The 18,793-nt window shown below is 42.9% G+C and overlaps 1 protein-coding gene across 3 annotated transcripts in view; it reads left to right on the plus strand.

The window, feature by feature from the left end:
• The window catches only part of Fat1 (FAT atypical cadherin 1), a 119,059-nt gene that overhangs the window by 81,020 nt on the left and 19,246 nt on the right, over window positions 1-18,793 (plus strand). For all 3 annotated transcript variants that reach the window (XM_034519892.2, XM_076914060.1, XM_076914059.1), the window contains exons 8-15: window positions 2,437-2,712; window positions 2,924-3,134; window positions 8,166-12,233; window positions 12,844-13,040; window positions 14,808-14,961; window positions 15,482-15,715; window positions 16,835-17,224; window positions 18,537-18,751. In XM_034519892.2, the coding sequence (XP_034375783.1) occupies window positions 2,437-2,712; window positions 2,924-3,134; window positions 8,166-12,233; window positions 12,844-13,040; window positions 14,808-14,961; window positions 15,482-15,715; window positions 16,835-17,224; window positions 18,537-18,751 (5,745 nt within the window). The remainder of the gene's footprint in view (window positions 1-2,436; window positions 2,713-2,923; window positions 3,135-8,165; window positions 12,234-12,843; window positions 13,041-14,807; window positions 14,962-15,481; window positions 15,716-16,834; window positions 17,225-18,536; window positions 18,752-18,793) is intronic.

An 18,793-nucleotide genomic window follows, 5' to 3' on the forward strand; every position in this document is an offset into this window, starting at 1 on the left:
CAGAGCCCAGGCTGACCTGGGGTGGTGGGGACAAAGGGAACAGGCAGTAATTAGGTTTAGGTTTCTGTCTGGGACAGCGCACAGGGAGCTAGAGATCTGGAATGGAGTGGGGCGTATCCTGTGAAGAGACCTGACCTGGGCTGATAAGGTCTGGAGCACTGAGCAGATGCAGGCGTGTTGGTGAAAATCAAGAACTCACAGAGCAGCTCTGGGCTGTCAGGTCTGTAGCACAGGTCTGGGTGTAAGAGGGTTCGGGTGATAGTTCCTGTCAGACCCAGGAGAACAGGAAGGAGGCATGGTGGATGCCACTGTTCAGAGCACACAGCTTTATCCTTCTGTGATCATTACTTTCTGAGCAGGCAGTCTGGTTTGAGGCTTGTCTTCACCCCTTCCTCCTGTGCAGGGACAAAGATCAGGTTCTCTCTGCTTCCATTGCCACCTCAGGAAAGTGAGGGTACTGCTAGCCAACTTCCCATAGCCGTCTGCCCGGTTCTTAGAAGGGTCAAGAAGGATGGCCCAGAGGGCTTGTTCTTCATGCTGCACTGCCTGTCCCTAGGACATGCTTACACAGGACACAGATCTCATACAGGCTCCTGACCCCACACACCTGTGCAACTGCACTTATTTCCCTGTCTGTGGTCCCTGAATCCCTACCTGCTTAAAAAAAAAAAAATGGCCCACTTAACTGAGACGAGGTGGTGGAATGTGTTTTCTCTGGTGACGTGGACAGGATAGCTAATTCTCCATCCTTAGCTCAGGACTTGAGGCTGCATGTATTCGATTCTACCTTCATCCTGATCCTTTGTTCTTTCAGGTCCAAGCCTTTCCAGTGTGTAAAAGATAGGTCTGCATCCTCAACTTTGACCTTCCTGGCTCACTATCCTCTCCCCAGAACTCCTTGTTTTGGAAGGTCCCAGCCAGCCTCTGGACTTTAAAAGGGCTCATCTTATGATATGCCAGCAGGTTTTGGCTCTGTAGAAATAGGATATTGCTGAGGGAGGTTGAAAGCGTAGCGAGGATGGTTACTATTAGACACGTACTTTCACCCTCAGACCTTGTGGGAGAGAGCTGAGCCAGTGCTCAGTGGGCCTGCGTCTCACGAATTGCCTTGTCAAAATGGGTTACTAGTTCTTTTCAGACTCTGTTTAGTAATGGTTAACTGAACCAGCTGGAGCAGCATCAAACTCCTGCCTAGTTCCCGAACCATGGTCAACTTAAGTTTTAAATTTGTAAGCAGACCATGATTGGATTTATAAAAGAACTTCCTTTGATAGCTGTGCCTCCTGGGTCCTCTTTAATCTTAAAATGTGAGTCATTGAAGGTTACAAATAAAAACATACCGTTCACATACAATCTTTGTGTGTGTGTTGGAGGGGGGTTGGTGAGCGAATTTAGTATTCACATAGAATGAGTGTGGAAATGCATCCTTTTGATGCTGTGGTGTTCCTCGGGGGCACTGGAACATTCTCATGAAAATTCTGTCTTCCTGTGGGTGGACTGGTGAGGTCTGTAGTTACCTGGCATTGCTAAAACTTTGGCCTCCTTGTTTCTCTTAAATTAACAAATCCCTGTGTTCTGTAGAAGCCAGTGGAACTCAGCTTTCTTGTTTATAAACTGTAAACCATACTTTATGACTGGTGCTGATTTTCACTGTGCCTTATTCATCTATGCTACTTCATTCCAAAAGTTAATCATCTCTCAAGGTAAATACATTTTGTTTCCAATTATGACAAAATTTTTGACATCAGTCTTTTTACTCTAAAGCTGTCATTATGTGTCGCCATATTTACAGGAGTTTTTCTTTTCAACCTTCTTAATTACTGTTAGGAAAGAAACCTTCACTACTTATATAGGGTTTGAAGTCACAGAAATATAACTTGCAACCACACGTCCTGACCTTAGCAGCCGTGGGGTTTCTAACCCCTGGCTCACGCATGCTAGAAGGTACCCAATCGCTGAATTGCATCTTCAGCCATTTCTAGTTGTTCCTTTGTATTAAAAACCTTATGAGGAACTTAGAGTCTCAGAGATTAGACTGAGAAATTTAAATAGTGTTACCAGCCCTCTCACTGGTATGAATCTAGTGTAGGAGATAGATACACTGTAATCCCAGCAGAGTAAACTCCAATACCTTTCCATGAGTCATCCCCAAAGGTCTCATGTAGACTTATAAGAAATTAGCCTGTATTTCACAAACAATGTTCAGCTGCAATCAGAATTCTATCTCCACAGTTATTACTAAGTATTAAATAGTATACCAAAGATAAGCCGTAGACAGTCTCTTTGATTCTAGATTTTGGTCGCTTTTATTTCTCATGTTCCTATTTGGTTTGACTCAATAGCCTTTTTTTTTTCAATACGTATGTATTTTTATTTAAGCATTAAAGCATGATTATGAATGTGTCTTTATGTGAGAGACTTCATCACTCGTTCCAGGTACTCATCAAAGTACTAGACACCAATGACCACCGCCCCCAGTTCTCCACATCGAAATATGAAGTGGCTGTCCCTGAAGACACAGAGCCAGAAACAGAGATTCTGCAAATCAGTGCAGTAGACAGGGATGAGAAAAACAAATTGATTTACACTCTGCAGAGCAGCATAGATCCAGCGAGTCTCAAGAAATTCCGCCTTGATCCTGCGACAGGAGCTCTTTATACTTCTGAAAAGCTTGACCACGAAGCCATTCACCAGCACATTCTCACGGTCATGGTACGGACAGCACCATTTACCCTGACATCTCTCCTCTTGACTGACAGGTTTCCTGTGATGGCAAGCGATAGTGATTGTATGTTTGTTTGTATGTATGTATGTATGTATGTATGTATGTATGTATTAATTATTGGTTTTTTTGTTTTGTTTTTTAAATCCAAAAGAAAGAAGAACCTCAGTTAGAGTAAACAACATGTTTTTTTCCCCCCAGGTCCGGGATCAGGATGTCCCCGTGAAACGCAACTTTGCCAGGGTCATTGTCAATGTCAGTGACATGAATGACCACGCTCCGTGGTTCACCAGTTCGTCCTATGAAGGGCGGGTGTATGAATCGGCAGCTGTGGGCTCCGTTGTGCTACAGGTTACAGCTCTGGACAAAGACAAAGGGAGAAATGCTGAAGTGCTCTACTCGATTGAGTCAGGTAGTTCTGAGGCAATGGAGTCTTGTGTTTGTGTTTGAAAAGTGTATCTTGCATTTTCTAAAATTACTGCTGGGTGTTAAAGCACATTTCCACATACCACTGCAAAAATGGATTAAATCTTTTTTAACTACTGTTTAATGTATAAGGCAAAAGGGATTGTGGGGAGGTGTAGGGAAAACCCTGCCAAGGAGGAAAGATAAATCCTAATAAGCTTGAGTGTCAAGTATTCTGAGGATTACCAGTATTAACATAAATTAAGACTGATAAATCCTATGGGGTAGGGGAACTTTAATTTTTTAATTCGGCATTTTTTTGGAGTCATTTTAGGTTCTTAAACTAGTTAGGAAAATTCTGACACAGTAATTCAACATTTTAATGAGAGTATTTTCTCTGGCTCAGAGTAAGAAATGCCAGGAGTGTGTGTTATCTCCCAGTGTTGGGTCAATTCTCAGAGCAAAAGGGATACCCTGCTTCCTGTGCCTTGCAAGCTAGCCCCACATTCCATGCTATGAATCTTTCACAGTAGAGTATCATGCATAGAATCCAGCTGTTGAGACAGGCCACAGAGTGGTTGCTTCTGGGAAGGGGCCTGCTACATTGGCTAGAGGCAGCACAGAGGTAGCCCAAGACAGGAAGGTAAACGGACCCTGGGGTAAAGAGTTCCAGAATAGAATCAGGAAAAAGTCCCACAGTTGATCACCAGAGCCATCACAGTAACATGACAGGTTTTGTTCTTTCTCTGCTCACTCTCCCATAGACTAGGGCAGCTCCGTTCACGTGCAGTGCTATGCATGATGTCTCCATGCTGTGTTCAGGAAGTAGGGCTTCCCCTGGCCTCCTGTGAATGAGTTGAAAATAGTTCTCCTGTGGAGCACATGCTCACACAGTTAGGAAGTCCTCTGCACTGGGCCTTTCCTGACCCTGCTAAATACCTTAAAGTGTTGAGTCTGGGAAGGCAGTTCAGTTTCCCACCGTCCTCACGGTCATTGTTAGTAGAAGAAATAGAGCCAGTTTCATGCTTCATTTTGTAAAATGGTTCCAGAGTATTCTAATGTACTTTGTTCTTTAAGCACTGAGCTCTGCTTACTTCTATGTGGTCTCCCCTAGGCATTGCATGCGTAGATTGCAGGTTATAGATCTCAGACTCTAAATCTGAGTATACAGGGAGCAATTTTGACAAAAATACTTGCCGGTTTGCTTTCTGTGCTGATTAAACTTCTTATTTCTTTACGTGTTGGAAAATTCATTTGTTTCCCTTAAAAGAACCAGGTTGACTTTATTATTTACAAGTAAGATTTTATATACCATCTGTGATTAGAGTGTTAAAATGCACTGTTGTAGGGTTAGTGCCTTGGATAGAGATAAACATTTTTTCCATTGCTTGAGAAATTCAGCAGTTAGAAAAACAGTGCATTCCATTCGTGCATGCCCGAGCATTTCAATGAAGACACTTTGTCATAGACAAACTGACTGGGTTTATGTAGGCGAAAATGTTTGACTTTCCGTTAGCTTTCACATAATTTTCAACAACTGGGTGGTTAAAATATGATTGTTGGTGTCTGAGTGAAGGCATGTGCATTCTTTGAGTGTTTGTAATGACTGATGGGATTAGTAATTTGGTATTCTGAGAATGGAACTCTGGCTCTCCCCAAAGAGTAGAGTAGGCACCAATGGACTGTTCCCATGTGAAATAAGGCTCTAAGACACAGCTCTCATAATGTATGGGAAGCCACTACTGTGAGAGTGCAGAAGTGTGTGTGTGTGTGTGTGTGTGTGTACATATACCCATTGAAATACAGTGAACTATAAGATGTTTATTTGTGTGTGTGTGTTTATGTATACATACACCCATTAGAATACAGTAAACTGTAAAATGTTCGTGTGTGTGTGTGTGTGTACACAAATACCCAGCAGAACACAGTGAACCATAAAGTGTTCATACTGCCCTTCATCTAACATTTATTTATAATTAGCTGTTTCTAACTTGTATCTGATTGCATTTAATAAAGTTCAAGAGACTGGTTATTAATTTTACCTGAAATACTGCATTGTTTAATTAGGAGAAATTTATTGAGCAATAGGTTTAGTCTGATTTGAAGTCTTCAGAGAAAGTAATTTAATGAAAAGGTATTTCCTGTCGTAACTGAATTACACACCAGAGACACCTAAGTGCCGTACTCTGGATGGTGTTGGCTTGTCTGAGAAGTAGATTAGAGCATTACTTGTCTACTGTTGACAGCCCTGGAGATATATAACACTCGGTGAATCTATTGATTAAAATTGGGTTTGTTCCTCAGGCTTACGGTATAATTGCCATTGAAACTTAAGAGAGGTTTCTATACTGTCAGCAAGTCCTTACTATAGGCAGTATGTCAAGCCTAGGAAGAGATGAGTTTCCCCTACTTGTATCTCTTTTGTGCTGTATAGTAAATAGTCATGGCTTAAGGACAACATTGACTTGTTGGTCTAGATAATTTCCCCATTGAAATGCAGATAATGATTTAAAGTTATACCGTTTCAGCAAGCATAAATGTGTCAACCCCACCCTGGTACAAAGTTCGCCCACTACCTTATTTCCATTCACAGGGAGCAAACCTGTTATTTCAGGGCTTGGAAAAATGCACCTGTTACCAGAAGCTCACTTCCAGCAGTCGGCAGCCTGCACTGCCTTTTGTACATCTGAAGCTTTATGCCTGATATATACCTGTGTGAGATCCAAATACCAACCCAGTAACTGGTCTCTGGTTGTGCCATTTTTATGTCAGCAACGGGCTCGGGGTCCTGTTAATTCACTGCTAGGATACCCCAGATGATGATATTTTTGAGCTTAATATAGTGGATAAATAGTAAGAATGTTCTACATACTATATAGAGGATTCAGGAGCTGGCTGTGGTGGTGCATGCCTTTAAGCACGGCCCCTGGGAGGCGGAGGCAGGAGGATTATGAGTAGGAGGCCAGTCTGAGATACATAGTGTTTTCTTGATGAGCCTGAGCTATACAAAAACAAGAGAGAAACCAAAAATAAATAGGAGGAAAGAGACCATTACAGAGAAAAAGTATTATAAAAAATAAAGTAGTCACACTGGGTAGGGAATTAAGGGTGGGTCTCCAGCCAGGACATGCAGATAATAAAGAATGAAAGAGTAAATGCATGGCTGGAGAGATTCTGAGAATAGCCAGGGAAGGCAGCGTTAGGAGGGAACATGGGGGGGTATGGTGTCCCTGGCATGAGAGAAGAGCAGAGAGGATGTCAATCTGACCAGGGGCTGAGAACTCTGTAGTGCATCTTATCATTGTCTTGCAACGCTAAACATGTTGATTCATTTCTTCATTTAAAGCCTAGGATGTATGAACTTTTCCTAGCAAATAAGATTTCACTGTGAAAATAAGACAAACACGTGTGGACGAATGGGTATGAATGTTGCCAAATGGGCTGCTTTCCAAAACAGGTGTAAGAAAGCTGGGAGTGGGGGATTGCAGGAGATAGTCACTTGCCAGAAAGGTGAGCAGGTGGCGCCTATCCGGCCAGGCAGGTGTGGAAGGCGAGAAGAGAAGGATCTCTGAGATTTGCCTGAGACACAGTGACAACCTAGAATCACCGATACTCCCAGATACAGACAGGCCGGAAATCAGCGTCTGAGCAGCCTGGCAGAGGCCAGGGCCAAGGTTCAGCCCAGACCTTCAGGGTCTGGAGAAGCCCAGGCTTTCCTCCCTGTTTCAAACCGAGGCACTGCTTTGGGGCTTGGACACAGAGCCAGGCCAACTTAATGAAAACCAGACTATGTCTGGCCTCAGGAAAAAAAAAAAAAAGTCATGGATTTTTGGAAAATGTATTTAATGAAGGAAATGAATGCTGTAGAGAAAGTGCTTACTCTTAATGGGGAGAAAGAGGGGCTTGTGAATCCTCAGGTTGACAGATGACACTTTTGCTGCTGGGAAACCCAGGAAGAGGAGTGTGAGAAAAGTTCAGTGGCAAGTGACCTTAGCTGGGGCATCAAGTGTTCATTTGGGAGGAATGGATTCAGTTCTGGGAGCGATGTCTGGATGCTTATTTGTGAAACAGAAAAGGGATGGCGAGGATCCATGGAGGGTAAGAACCCAGAGATCCCCCATGGTGTCCTTGCTCTCAGTCCAGAACATGTAGAGAACTACTGGTCTCTTACAAACTCGCAACCCTGTGGGGTATTGAGGAGTTGAGGGAATCCTAAATCTGTGTGGGAGAGCCTGGAAAGGTCCGAGGAGATGCCAGTGGAGCCATCTGTCCTAGCGGTTTGCTTCTTAGCTGCCGTTAGCACTGTTGATGTTTTGAAGCAAACAGCTCCCTGTGTGCCACGTAAGCTGTTTTTGTCTCTTGGCTGTTAGTGTCTACATGGAAGCAGTGCTTCCTCCCTCCACGTTCTGACAGCCAAGCTCTGCCAGATGTCTCCCTGGAAGCGAAATCCCTCATACTTGAGAGTCACTGACTAGATAAGTCAACTTGGGAAAGGTTAAGAAGGGAAGATTGTGGAAATCTCGAAGAGCGATGGGCTACGGAAAATGGCTCCTCGGTTCCCTGACTTCTTACAATACAAAGCCCTCTGAAGGCCTAGTGTAAAATTTCTTAGTGAATTAAGAATTTCCCTTATAAGTAGTAAGTACTGATAAATTGACGAATCCAGCAGATTCTCAAGGTTGGGTTGGAAAATCCTTAACTGAATTGCTTTTCTGAGAGGAGAGCCATGTGTTTCTACAACACATTTTTTTTTTTTTTTCAGTTGAGTAGAGAGAGAATTTTGGCATTAGGCACAAAGCAGTATTTTTCTCTGTTTCTTGCTTTTCATATTTGACAGCCAAAATTCTGAACGGTTTAAATGGGTAAAAAAAAAAAAAAATGAAATAAATTGAGTATTTCATTCAGTTGTTGATATTCCCTTTGTTTCTATTTAAATTCAGGATGTAAGTTTTAAATATCTGTTTCTTTGCTGTTTCTGTTGTCCTTGGCTTTGCTCTAACAGGTTTCTTTCTCTCTCTTATTTTTCTTGCCCTTCCAGGAAATGTTGGAAATTCTTTTACAATCGACCCCATCTTGGGCTCTATAAAAACTGCCAGAGAATTGGACCGAAGTCACCAAGTAGACTATGATTTAGTGGTAAAAGCTACAGACAAAGGCGATCCACCATTGAGTGAAATGACCTCTGTGCATATCGCTGTCACTGTGGCCGACAATGCCTCTCCTAAGTTTACGTCCAAAGAGTACTCTGTGGAGATTAGTGAAGCCATCAGGGTTGGGAGTTTTGTTGGCATGGTCTCTGCTCAGAGTCAGTCATCAGTGATGTATGAAATAAGAGATGGAAACACGGGTGATGCATTTAATATTAACCCACATTCTGGAAGCATCATCACTCAGAGAACCTTGGATTTTGAAACACTACCCATTTACACATTGACAGTACAAGGCACCAACATGGCCGGTTTGTCCACCAACACGACAGTGGTAGTGCATGTACAGGATGAGAACGACAACCCGCCGGTTTTTACACGGGAGGAATACTCAGGATTCATCAGCGAGTCAGCCTCCGTCAACAGCGTGGTGCTAACAGAGAGGAATGTTCCGCTGGTGATTCGAGCGACTGATGCCGACAGGGAATCCAATGCTCTGCTCGTCTATCAGATCGTCGAGCCATCTGTGCACAACTATTTTGCAATTGATCCCACCACCGGCGCTATCCGTACGGTGCTGAGTCTGGACTATGAAGAAACGCGTGCTTTCCACTTTACCGTCCAAGTGCATGACATGGGGACTCCTCGTCTGTTTGCTGAGTATGCAGCTAATGTCACTGTGCATGTGATTGACATCAATGACTGTCCCCCTGTTTTCTCTAAGTCACTGTACGAAGCATCTCTTCTGTTGCCAACATACAAAGGGGTAAACATCATCACAGTGAATGCCACAGATGCTGACTCCAGGGCATTTTCCCAGTTAATATACTCCATCACCGACGGCAACATTGGGGAGAAATTCTCAATGGACTACAAGACTGGCACCATAGCAATACAAAACACAACTCAGCTCCGAAGCCGCTATGAGCTGACCGTCCGTGCCTCCGACGGCAGGTTCACAAGCATGGCCTCCGTGAAAATCAATGTGAAGGAAAGCCGAGAGAGCCCACTCAAATTTACCCAGGATGCCTACTCTGCAGCTGTGAAGGAGAACTCTACAGAAGCCAAAACGTTAGCTGTCATTACTGCCATAGGGAACCCAATCAATGAGCCTTTGTTTTACCGTATTCTCAACCCAGACCGCAGATTTAAAATCAGCCACACTTCCGGAGTGTTGTCCACCACTGGGATACCGTTTGATCGTGAGCAGCGGGAGACATTTGACGTGGTGGTAGAGGTGACTAAAGAACGTGAGCCATCGGCAGTGGCCCACGTCGTGGTGAAAGTCACCATTGAAGACCAGAATGATAACGCTCCAGTGTTTGTCAACCTTCCCTACTACGCTGTCGTGAAGGTGGACGCTGAGGTGGGTCACGTCATTCGCCATGTTACTGCCATCGACAGAGACAGTGGCAGAAATGGTGACATACACTACTACCTTAAGGAGCATCATGACCACTTCCAGATTGGACCCTCTGGTGACATTTCTCTGAAGAAGCAGTTTGAGCATGACACCTTAAATAAAGAATACCTTGTCACAGTGGTCGCCAAGGACGGAGGAAGCCCAGCTTTCTCTGCAGAAGTTCTGGTTCCCATTACTGTCATGAACAAAGCCATGCCCGTGTTTGAAAAGGCTTTCTATAGTGCAGAGATTCCAGAGAACATCCAGACGCACAGCCCAGTGGTCCACGTCCAAGCCAACAGCCCAGAAGGTTTGAAAGTGTTCTACAGTATCACAGAGGGAGACCCTTTCAGTCAGTTTACTATTAACTTCAACACTGGGGTGATAAACGTCATAGCACCACTGGATTTTGAGTCCCACCCAGCCTATAAGCTAAGCATACGGGCAACTGACTCCCTGACTGGCGCTCACGCTGAAGTGTTTGTTGACATCATAGTGGAGGATATCAATGATAACCCTCCCGTGTTTGTGCAACAATCTTATTCCACAACCTTGTCTGAAGCATCTGTAATTGGAACACCTGTCCTTCAAGTTCGAGCCACAGATTCTGACTCGGAACCAAACAGAGGAATTTCCTACCAGCTGATTGGAAATCACAGCAAAAGCCAGGATCGTTTTCACATAGATAGTAACACCGGGCTCATTTCACTCGTGAGAGCCTTGGATTACGAACAGCTCCAGCAGCACAGGATTGTTGTAAGGGCTGTTGATGGAGGAATGCCACCCCTGAGCAGTGATGTGGTTGTCACTGTGGATGTCACCGACCTCAATGATAACCCACCTCTGTTTGAACAACAGGTCTATGAAGCCAGAATCAGTGAGCACGCCGCCCACGGACATTTCGTGATGTGTGTAAAAGCCTGCGATGCAGATAGCTCAGACCTAGACAAGTTAGAATACTCCATTCTGTCCGGCAATGACCATAAAAGCTTTGTCATTGACAGTGAAACGGGAATTATCACACTGTCAAACCTCCGCCGCCACACCTTGAAGCCCTTCTACAGCCTCAACGTCTCTGTGTCTGATGGGGTTTTTCGAAGCTCAGCTCGGGTTAACGTAACTGTGATGGGAGGGAATTTGCACAGTCCCGTTTTTCACCAGAATGAATATGAAGTAGAGCTAGCCGAAAATGCACCTTTGCACACCCTAGTGGTCCAAGTGAAGGCCACTGACAGAGACTCTGGTATTTACAGCCACATAACTTACCATATTGTAAATGACTTTGCCAAAGACCGGTTTTATGTGAATGACAGAGGGCAGATTTTCACTTTGGAGAAACTTGATCGAGAGACTCCGGCAGAAAAAGTAATCTCAATCCGTTTGATGGCTAAGGATGCTGGGGGGAAAGTTGCCTTCTGCACCATCAATGTCATCCTCACAGACGACAATGACAACGCACCACAGTTTCGCTCAACCAAGTACGAGGTGAATATTGGGTCCAGCGCTGCCAAAGGGACGTCGGTCGTCAAGGTCTTCGCAAGTGACGCCGATGAGGGATCGAATGCTGACGTCACCTACGCCATTGAGGCGGATTCTGAAAGTGTCAAGGAGAACTTGGAAATCAACAAACTGACCGGCCTAATTACTACAAAGGAAAGTTTAATAGGCTTAGAGAATGAGTTCTTCACTTTCTTCGTGAGAGCCGTGGATAGCGGGTCTCCGCCCAAGGAATCTGTTGTTCCTGTCTATATTAAAATACTTCCACCGGAAGTGCAGCTTCCTAGGTTCTCAGAGCCCTTTTATACCTATGCCATCTCAGAAGACATGCCCATTGGGACAGAAATTGACCTCATCCGGGTAGATCATAGCGGGACGGTTCTTTACACCCTTGTCAAAGGCAGTACTCCAGAGAGTAATAGAGATGAATTCTTTGTGATTGACAGGCAGAGTGGGAGGCTGAAACTGGAGAAGAGTCTTGACCATGAGACCACTAAATGGTATCAGTTTTCTGTCCTGGCCAGATGCACTCTTGATGACTATGAGGTGGTGGCTTCTATAGATGTCAGTATCCAGGTGAAGGATGCTAATGATAACAGCCCCGTTTTGGAGTCTAACCCGTATGAGGCATTCATTGTTGAAAACCTGCCAGCGGGAAGTAGGGTCATCCAGATCAGAGCATCTGACCTCGACTCAGGAGCCAACGGCCAAGTCATGTACAGTCTAGATCAATCCCAAGATGCAGATGTCATCGACTCTTTTGCCATCAACATGGAAACAGGCTGGATTACAACTCTCAAGGAGCTTGACCACGAAGAGAGAGCCAGTTACCAGATTAAAGTGGTTGCGTCGGATCATGGTGAAAAGGTGCAGCTGTCTTCCACCGCCGTTGTGGATGTCACCGTCACCGATGTCAATGATAGCCCGCCCAGATTCACAGCCGAGATTTACAAAGGGACAGTGAGTGAGGATGACCCCCCGGGTGGTGTGATTGCCATCTTGAGCACCACTGATGCCGACTCTGAAGAGATTAACAGACAAGTGTCATACTTCATAACAGGTAAAATGCTCAGGGCAAACGATTCGGTATAAGATGAATCCGTATTATCATATGCTAGGTGTGGATTTACGGATTCGAGGAGTTGATGATTTTAGTTGGGCTTGTCTAAAATTAGTAGAAATAATGTGTAAGGTGAATTTAAAGGTTTTTTAAGCAAAGCTGTTTCAGCCAAGACTCCTAAGATTTATTCTGTTGAACTTTATACTTAGTATCGTAAATGTGATCTAAAGATTCATTGCAAACTACATTATGGCTTTTTAAATTTGATATTCTTTAATCTCATACTTGAACAAACATGTTACTGCTGCTTTTTTTTTTATTTTTACTTTTTAAAGTTGATGTGTAGTATGTATAGTACACACTTATAATCCCAAAGGAACTGAGGCAGGAGGATTCTTTGAGTTAGAGGCCAGTTTAGAATACAAAGCCACAGCACCAAAAACAAAAAAAAAGCAAGTATTTATCAATTTTCTTCATACTTTTAATAGTCTTAATCCCTTTTAAACCATAATGCCGTGCATTTTTTTGTGTAATCTATTTTTCCCTATGGTTTTGAGGTTCATTTTCTAGTCCAACAGCTTTGACTCATCTTCCTCCCTCAACTTCCTAGGAGGTGATGCATTGGGACAGTTTGCTGTGGAAAATATGCAGAATGACTGGAGGGTGTACGTGAAGAAACCTCTCGACAGGGAACAAAAGGACAGTTACCTTCTGACCGTCACGGCCACAGATGGAACCTTCTCTTCCAAAGCTAGAGTTGAAGTCAAAGTCCTCGATGCCAATGACAACAGTCCAGTTTGTGAGAAGGTAGGTGTGTTTCCCTTGGGATTGTATGTCACAGATGTACGTCTTCTCATCCTTTCCATGGGACAGCCTTTGAGGTGTCCTGACTCTCGTGTGCTTTGTGTTACCATTGCTTATCAGGTTGAGGTGGAGGAGAGTCACATGGGTAGGCCTTGAGAAAGTGTCACTGGGACTTAAGGGCATGCTATGTTGATCAAGAACTTTGGTCTGAAATGTTGTAAAATATGGGGTCTCTTACACCAGCGTCTGATGCTAAAAACACTCTGGAGATTTTTTATGAAAATAGTGTCTTCATTTGACAAAATAGTTGTTTCAGGGACGGGGAAACATCTGGCCAGTAGCTTCCCCTTGCACAGCACACACATGTGTTAATGGGCCATTTTGAGGCATTGGTTGTTCATACCAGAGGAACATGAGGTCAGTGAAGTGGCGGCGGCTGCTGCTGCTGCTGCTGCTGGGCTCAGTTGAACCTGGGGCCATGGAACTGTAGCAGGCGAGATGACCAGCTGGAACTAGGTGATAAAAAGCCACTGAGTGGCAGAGTCTGGCTTAGCCTTAGTAGTTTATGACCAGAAGTAGAAATGCAGGGCCTCAGCTTGTGAAGACTAGAGGCAGGTGTGGAGATACCAGCTAGGATTGCCAGCAATAGAGGAATTCTTAGCAGCCATGGAAAATGACCCAGGCCTAGTGGTGCACACCTGGTATCCCAAGGTATTTGGCTGAGGTCGAAGAATTGTCACGTGTTCTTAGAGAAGTAAACAAAACCTCATTGTCAGGGGAGGTAGCACTTCTGAGAGATGAACAGTTAATTCTAACATGTATTTGTATTTTTTAATGAGAGTATTTGATGACAGTGATGGGCACTGTATCTCTTCTTTTTATATATGTAAATTATACTTACATCAAATATTTGTATACTTATACATATTGTTGTATGTACATATATTTTATATATGTATAGTACCTATATTAAATCCTACTCCATTCATAATTTTTAAAAATATCAACTCAGCCTTAGGTAGCACTATATTTGAGAGCATCACCACCTGAAATAATCACTGTTATAAAATACCCAGTCTTATGAACCTTAAAATATGGCTTCCCTACATTAAGCTCATGTTAGGAAGTAAGTGTAGCAGAAGCGTAACCTCTTTTCCTTATGTTCTGTTTATGGCATGGCTAATGTGGTCATTGGAACTGGAACCAAGTGTCCTCCAGTGTGAGGATTCAGGCAGATATGAAGAAAGAGGAAACGTGGCATGGTTGCAGACATGCCTGAGCCTTACCTAGCCCTTGGTTTTCCCCTCATCCCATGAAGACTGCTTAACTTCTAACTGCAGTTATTTGATTCTTTGTGAGAACAGTTGGTTGTACACAGTCGATCCCTGCTCCTCAAATTAAGTAAATACAATGTGACAGTGATATATTTCCTCCAGTTTTTACATAAACTTGGGCTATTACTTAACATTTTCTCATAAGAGTTTGAATTAAGTATGAAACTGTTCAACAGCATATCATATTTTGTATCCTGTGGGTTAAGTGTCAGGTCGGAGTCACGGATGTGGGGCTGGTAGCCGTTACGAGGCTCTTCCTTGTTCCCACATCTGTTTTATAAGAACAATCATTTTAAAAGCTCTTTGAGTATTAACTCCAGTCCTTTCCCAGGGTTTCTGAGGCCAGAATGGATGATGTCTTTTCCATCACCCCCTTGGTTGTCGCTGCTGACACTGAATGCTTCTGTTGTTAACAGTGTTGTTTAATGTCTCGTAGACCTCATATTCTGAAACCATTCCTGAAGACGCCCTTCCTGGGAAGCTGGTCATGCAGGTCTCTGCCACAGACGCAGATATCCGGTCCAATGCGGAGATTACTTACACTTTATTTGGTTCAGGTGCAGAAAAGTTTAAACTGAATCCAGACACAGGTAAGGATGGAACTTGGGACTAATTTAATAGTGTATTTCCTCTGTGTAGGCGACATGAGATCATGTACAAAACTGGAAATTACATTTTTTTTCTCTTTTAAATTTTATCCTAATGCTGTGGAAATGACATCTTAGACATCTAAACAGCAACGTAACGTGTAAAAGTTGGGAAGAGATTAAAACAGACAGCCGTAGTTATCACCTATTGGACTTGAAGATTGAGAAGTTAATATATACTTTCTTTGAAAAAAAAATACTCAGGGTGAATCTAAATGTTTCTGCTTTAAATTGATGGTGTGTTTCCTAAACTTGGGAGTGTACATTTGTAATTTGGCATTTTCTATAATGAAAACGGTCCACAGCTTTAAGCTTCATCTTCACACTTTTGAACTTGGTAAGGTAGTTATTGATATTATTTTTCTCCAAATTAAGAGTTACACAGATTTTGTAGAAGAAAAAGAAAGTATTGGATAATCATCCTGAGTCTCCAGTGTCTCTGTTCATTTCTGTTCGTCTCTAGGTGAACTGAGAACATTAGCTCTCCTTGATCGTGAGGAACAAGCAGTTTATAATCTTCTAGTCAAGGCCACGGATGGAGGGGGCAGATCCTGTCAGGCAGCTATTGTGCTCACGTTAGAAGATGTGAATGACAACGCCCCTGAGTTCACTGCGGAGCCATACACCATCACCGTATTTGAGAACACAGAGCCCGGGACACCGCTCACCAGAGTGCAGGCCACAGATGCAGATGCAGGTATCCTTAGGGCAGGAGATGCTCTGGCCTTGGGGTGTGTAGAAGGCATTGGGGCCCGTGATAGAACACACCCCATTGGAGGGTGGTTGGCCTTTTCCTCACACATGCAATGGAGCTCGTCGTTCCTGTAGTTATGATAACTTAGGCCATTTTTCATGAATGTTTAAAGTCCTGACAGTTACCTGCAGGAAACTTCCTGCTACAGTGTAGCTGTGGTGTCTCTAAGTTGTTGTTGATGCCATGACCTGACACCCCCAACACCCATGTTGGGAATTGAACCTGCAGCTTTCGTGTGCTTGGCTGAAGTTTTGCCAGTTTTAGCCCCATCCCCTTGAAGTTCTTTTCTTTTTTGGGGGAATAAATCAGCAGTGCTGTTAAAGAAGTTACAGCATCACAGGAACATAACAAGCTAGTACTATATTGCTAAAGTTGTATAAATTTTCAAGAATATTTGTGAAGAGAATAAATATATACGTTCAAACATTCTGATAACAGAGAATAAGGTACCTTCTTGACTTAATATTGAAGATATTTTTAAAAGTCACACTTAGAATTCTTTTTCAGCAAAGTTAAGTAGCAAGTAGATTTCATTTAGTCTTACAGATTCTATTTAATTAATATAGATTCCAGCATATCAGGGATAGGGACTCAAGGGCCCCTATTTCTAGCTGAGAAGCTATGGACAATGTATGGCTTCTGTAGGAGAGATAGCTAGTTTTCTTTAAGGCCCCTGGCTGTTCATGCACAGTCTTGGTGATGACTCCATCCCTATGGGTAAAGGGTAGCACTTACTGGAGTTTGTAAGTTATTTTTTTTTTTTTTTTAAAGAAAAAGAATAAAAACACATGAAGATGGAAGAGGTGCAGGGGTGGCCCTAGGAGGAGCTAGGAGAAGTGACAGTGAATTATCAAAATATGTGTTATGCATATATGAAGTTCTCAATGAATTAATGAAGATTATTAAATTAAAAAATCTTGGCTACTGTCATGATTTGAACTATGTCTTTTGATTATATGTTTGATAAGTCTTTGTTATCTGTTTGCATTTTCATTATTTAAAAATGCCTTCCATTTTTAAATTTCTCGCCATGAAACCTGATAGGATTTCATGTTTTGCCAGGATTGAATCGGAAGATTTCCTACTCACTGATTGACTCTGCTGATGGGCAGTTCTCTATTAATGAGCTATCTGGAATTATCCAATTGGAAAAGCATTTGGACAGGGAATTACAGGCAGTATATACTCTTACTTTGAAAGCAGTGGACCAAGGACTGCCAAGGAAATTGACAGCTACTGGCACAGTGGTTGTGTCTGTCTTGGATATAAACGACAACCCTCCTGTGTTTGAATACCGTGAGTATGGCGCCACTGTGTCTGAGGACATCGTCATCGGAACGGAGGTTCTCCAGGTGTATGCAGCAAGTCGGGATATCGAGGCAAACGCAGAAATCACCTACGCCATAATAAGCGGAAACGAACATGGAAAATTCAGCATTGATTCTAAGACAGGTAACCCTCCTCGTGAATGAGGAAGCCCTCATTCCATACAGAGGGCTGGATCTGCCTCGCCCACTTCATGCAAAGTGGTCCATGGGTGTTCTAAAGATGTAAAACTCAAGGCTCCCTTTCTGTTTCTTAGTGGAATTGAAAGCAGTTTGGAAACTGTCATTCTCTGATTCTGCATACCACCTATTTTCTAGCATATCATTGTACACTACAAGCCAATTGGAAAAGAAGTGACTCTCACTCAGTTTAGTGATGATGCAGAGTGTCCCAGGTTTGCCAAGGCAGGATGCTTAGTGGTGAAACCTTGTGTAATTACTCATTTATCCTAATATCAAAGGTACATGGAGTGGCTTCCTCCTGGCAGATGTTCCTGTATTGGACATCTGTTAATTCTATAAGTTGACTTCTTTACTATGCTCATTATATACACTAGTAAAACGAGTTTGGATTCTACAGAGCCAGCAGTGTTAAGGAGCAACCATTACTAACGCCTGCTTTGTGAGTAATCATAGTGTGGTTGTGTGAGCCTGTGGTCTAAAATACTTACCAGCTCCCAGGACATTATAAAATATAACTCTTTCAGGCTGTGCTTAGTTGTGTGCGGTGTGTGACTATTTCTGATAAAGAATAGGTGTCTACTGATTTTTTAATGTGTATTTTCAATGTCTTACATAATATTTGTGGGACTTTTGTAGCAATTGTCCTTTCAAGTAGGATAGACTAGGTCGTTCTTACAAGACCAAGTGTTCTTACAAGTATTGTTAAGTCAGTGAGGGCTCTTATTTTATTTCTTTAACTGTTTATTGAAACATGATCTTGGTGTGTTGTCCAGACAGGTCTCAAATATATCTATTCTTCCTGCCCAACTGCTAGTATTAGAAGCACAAAACCAGGGTTCCATTCTCAGAGGGGATATTTAATAAGAGTAGCTAGACAGTTACCTCGGAGACTTCTTTTCAGAAGAACATTCATGACAACAGTAGCAATAAGAAGGAAACCAAAAGGCATTGAGTTGAGTTTTTTTAAAGTGTTAAAGTCTATAGTAGTGAACATCAAAGAAAAACCAAGAGTCACCGTCATTTAAAAAGCATTATAGTCATTTAAAGCAGAGATAGCATTATTGACTAATGTCACCAGGAATTTGAAGAAAATAAAGAAAATAAACAGGGATGTTGGGTGGGTTAAAAAAAATTTAAATTACCGAATTAAAGCAGAAGATTATTTTTTGCAATGAGAACTACACGTGTTAAGAGGTATCAATGTAATAAGAAATGGAACTGCAGCGTGCTGGACGTAATTCTATCTCTCCATACAGGGGCCATATTTATCATTGAGAACCTGGACTATGAAAGTGCCCACGGATATTACCTGACTGTGGAAGCCACTGATGGAGGCACGCCTTCGTTGAGTGACGTGGCAACCGTGAACATCAACGTCACAGACATCAATGATAACAGCCCAGTGTTCAGCCAGGAGACCTACACCACAGTAATTGGCGAAGACGCGGCTCTCGAGCAGTCTGTCATTACAGTGCGTACCTTCCCTTACAGCTCTCGATTAGTAGAATTATTC

This window comes from Arvicanthis niloticus, chromosome 16, assembly GCF_011762505.2.
Source record: "Arvicanthis niloticus isolate mArvNil1 chromosome 16, mArvNil1.pat.X, whole genome shotgun sequence".
NCBI classification, from domain to species: domain Eukaryota; kingdom Metazoa; phylum Chordata; class Mammalia; order Rodentia; family Muridae; genus Arvicanthis; species Arvicanthis niloticus.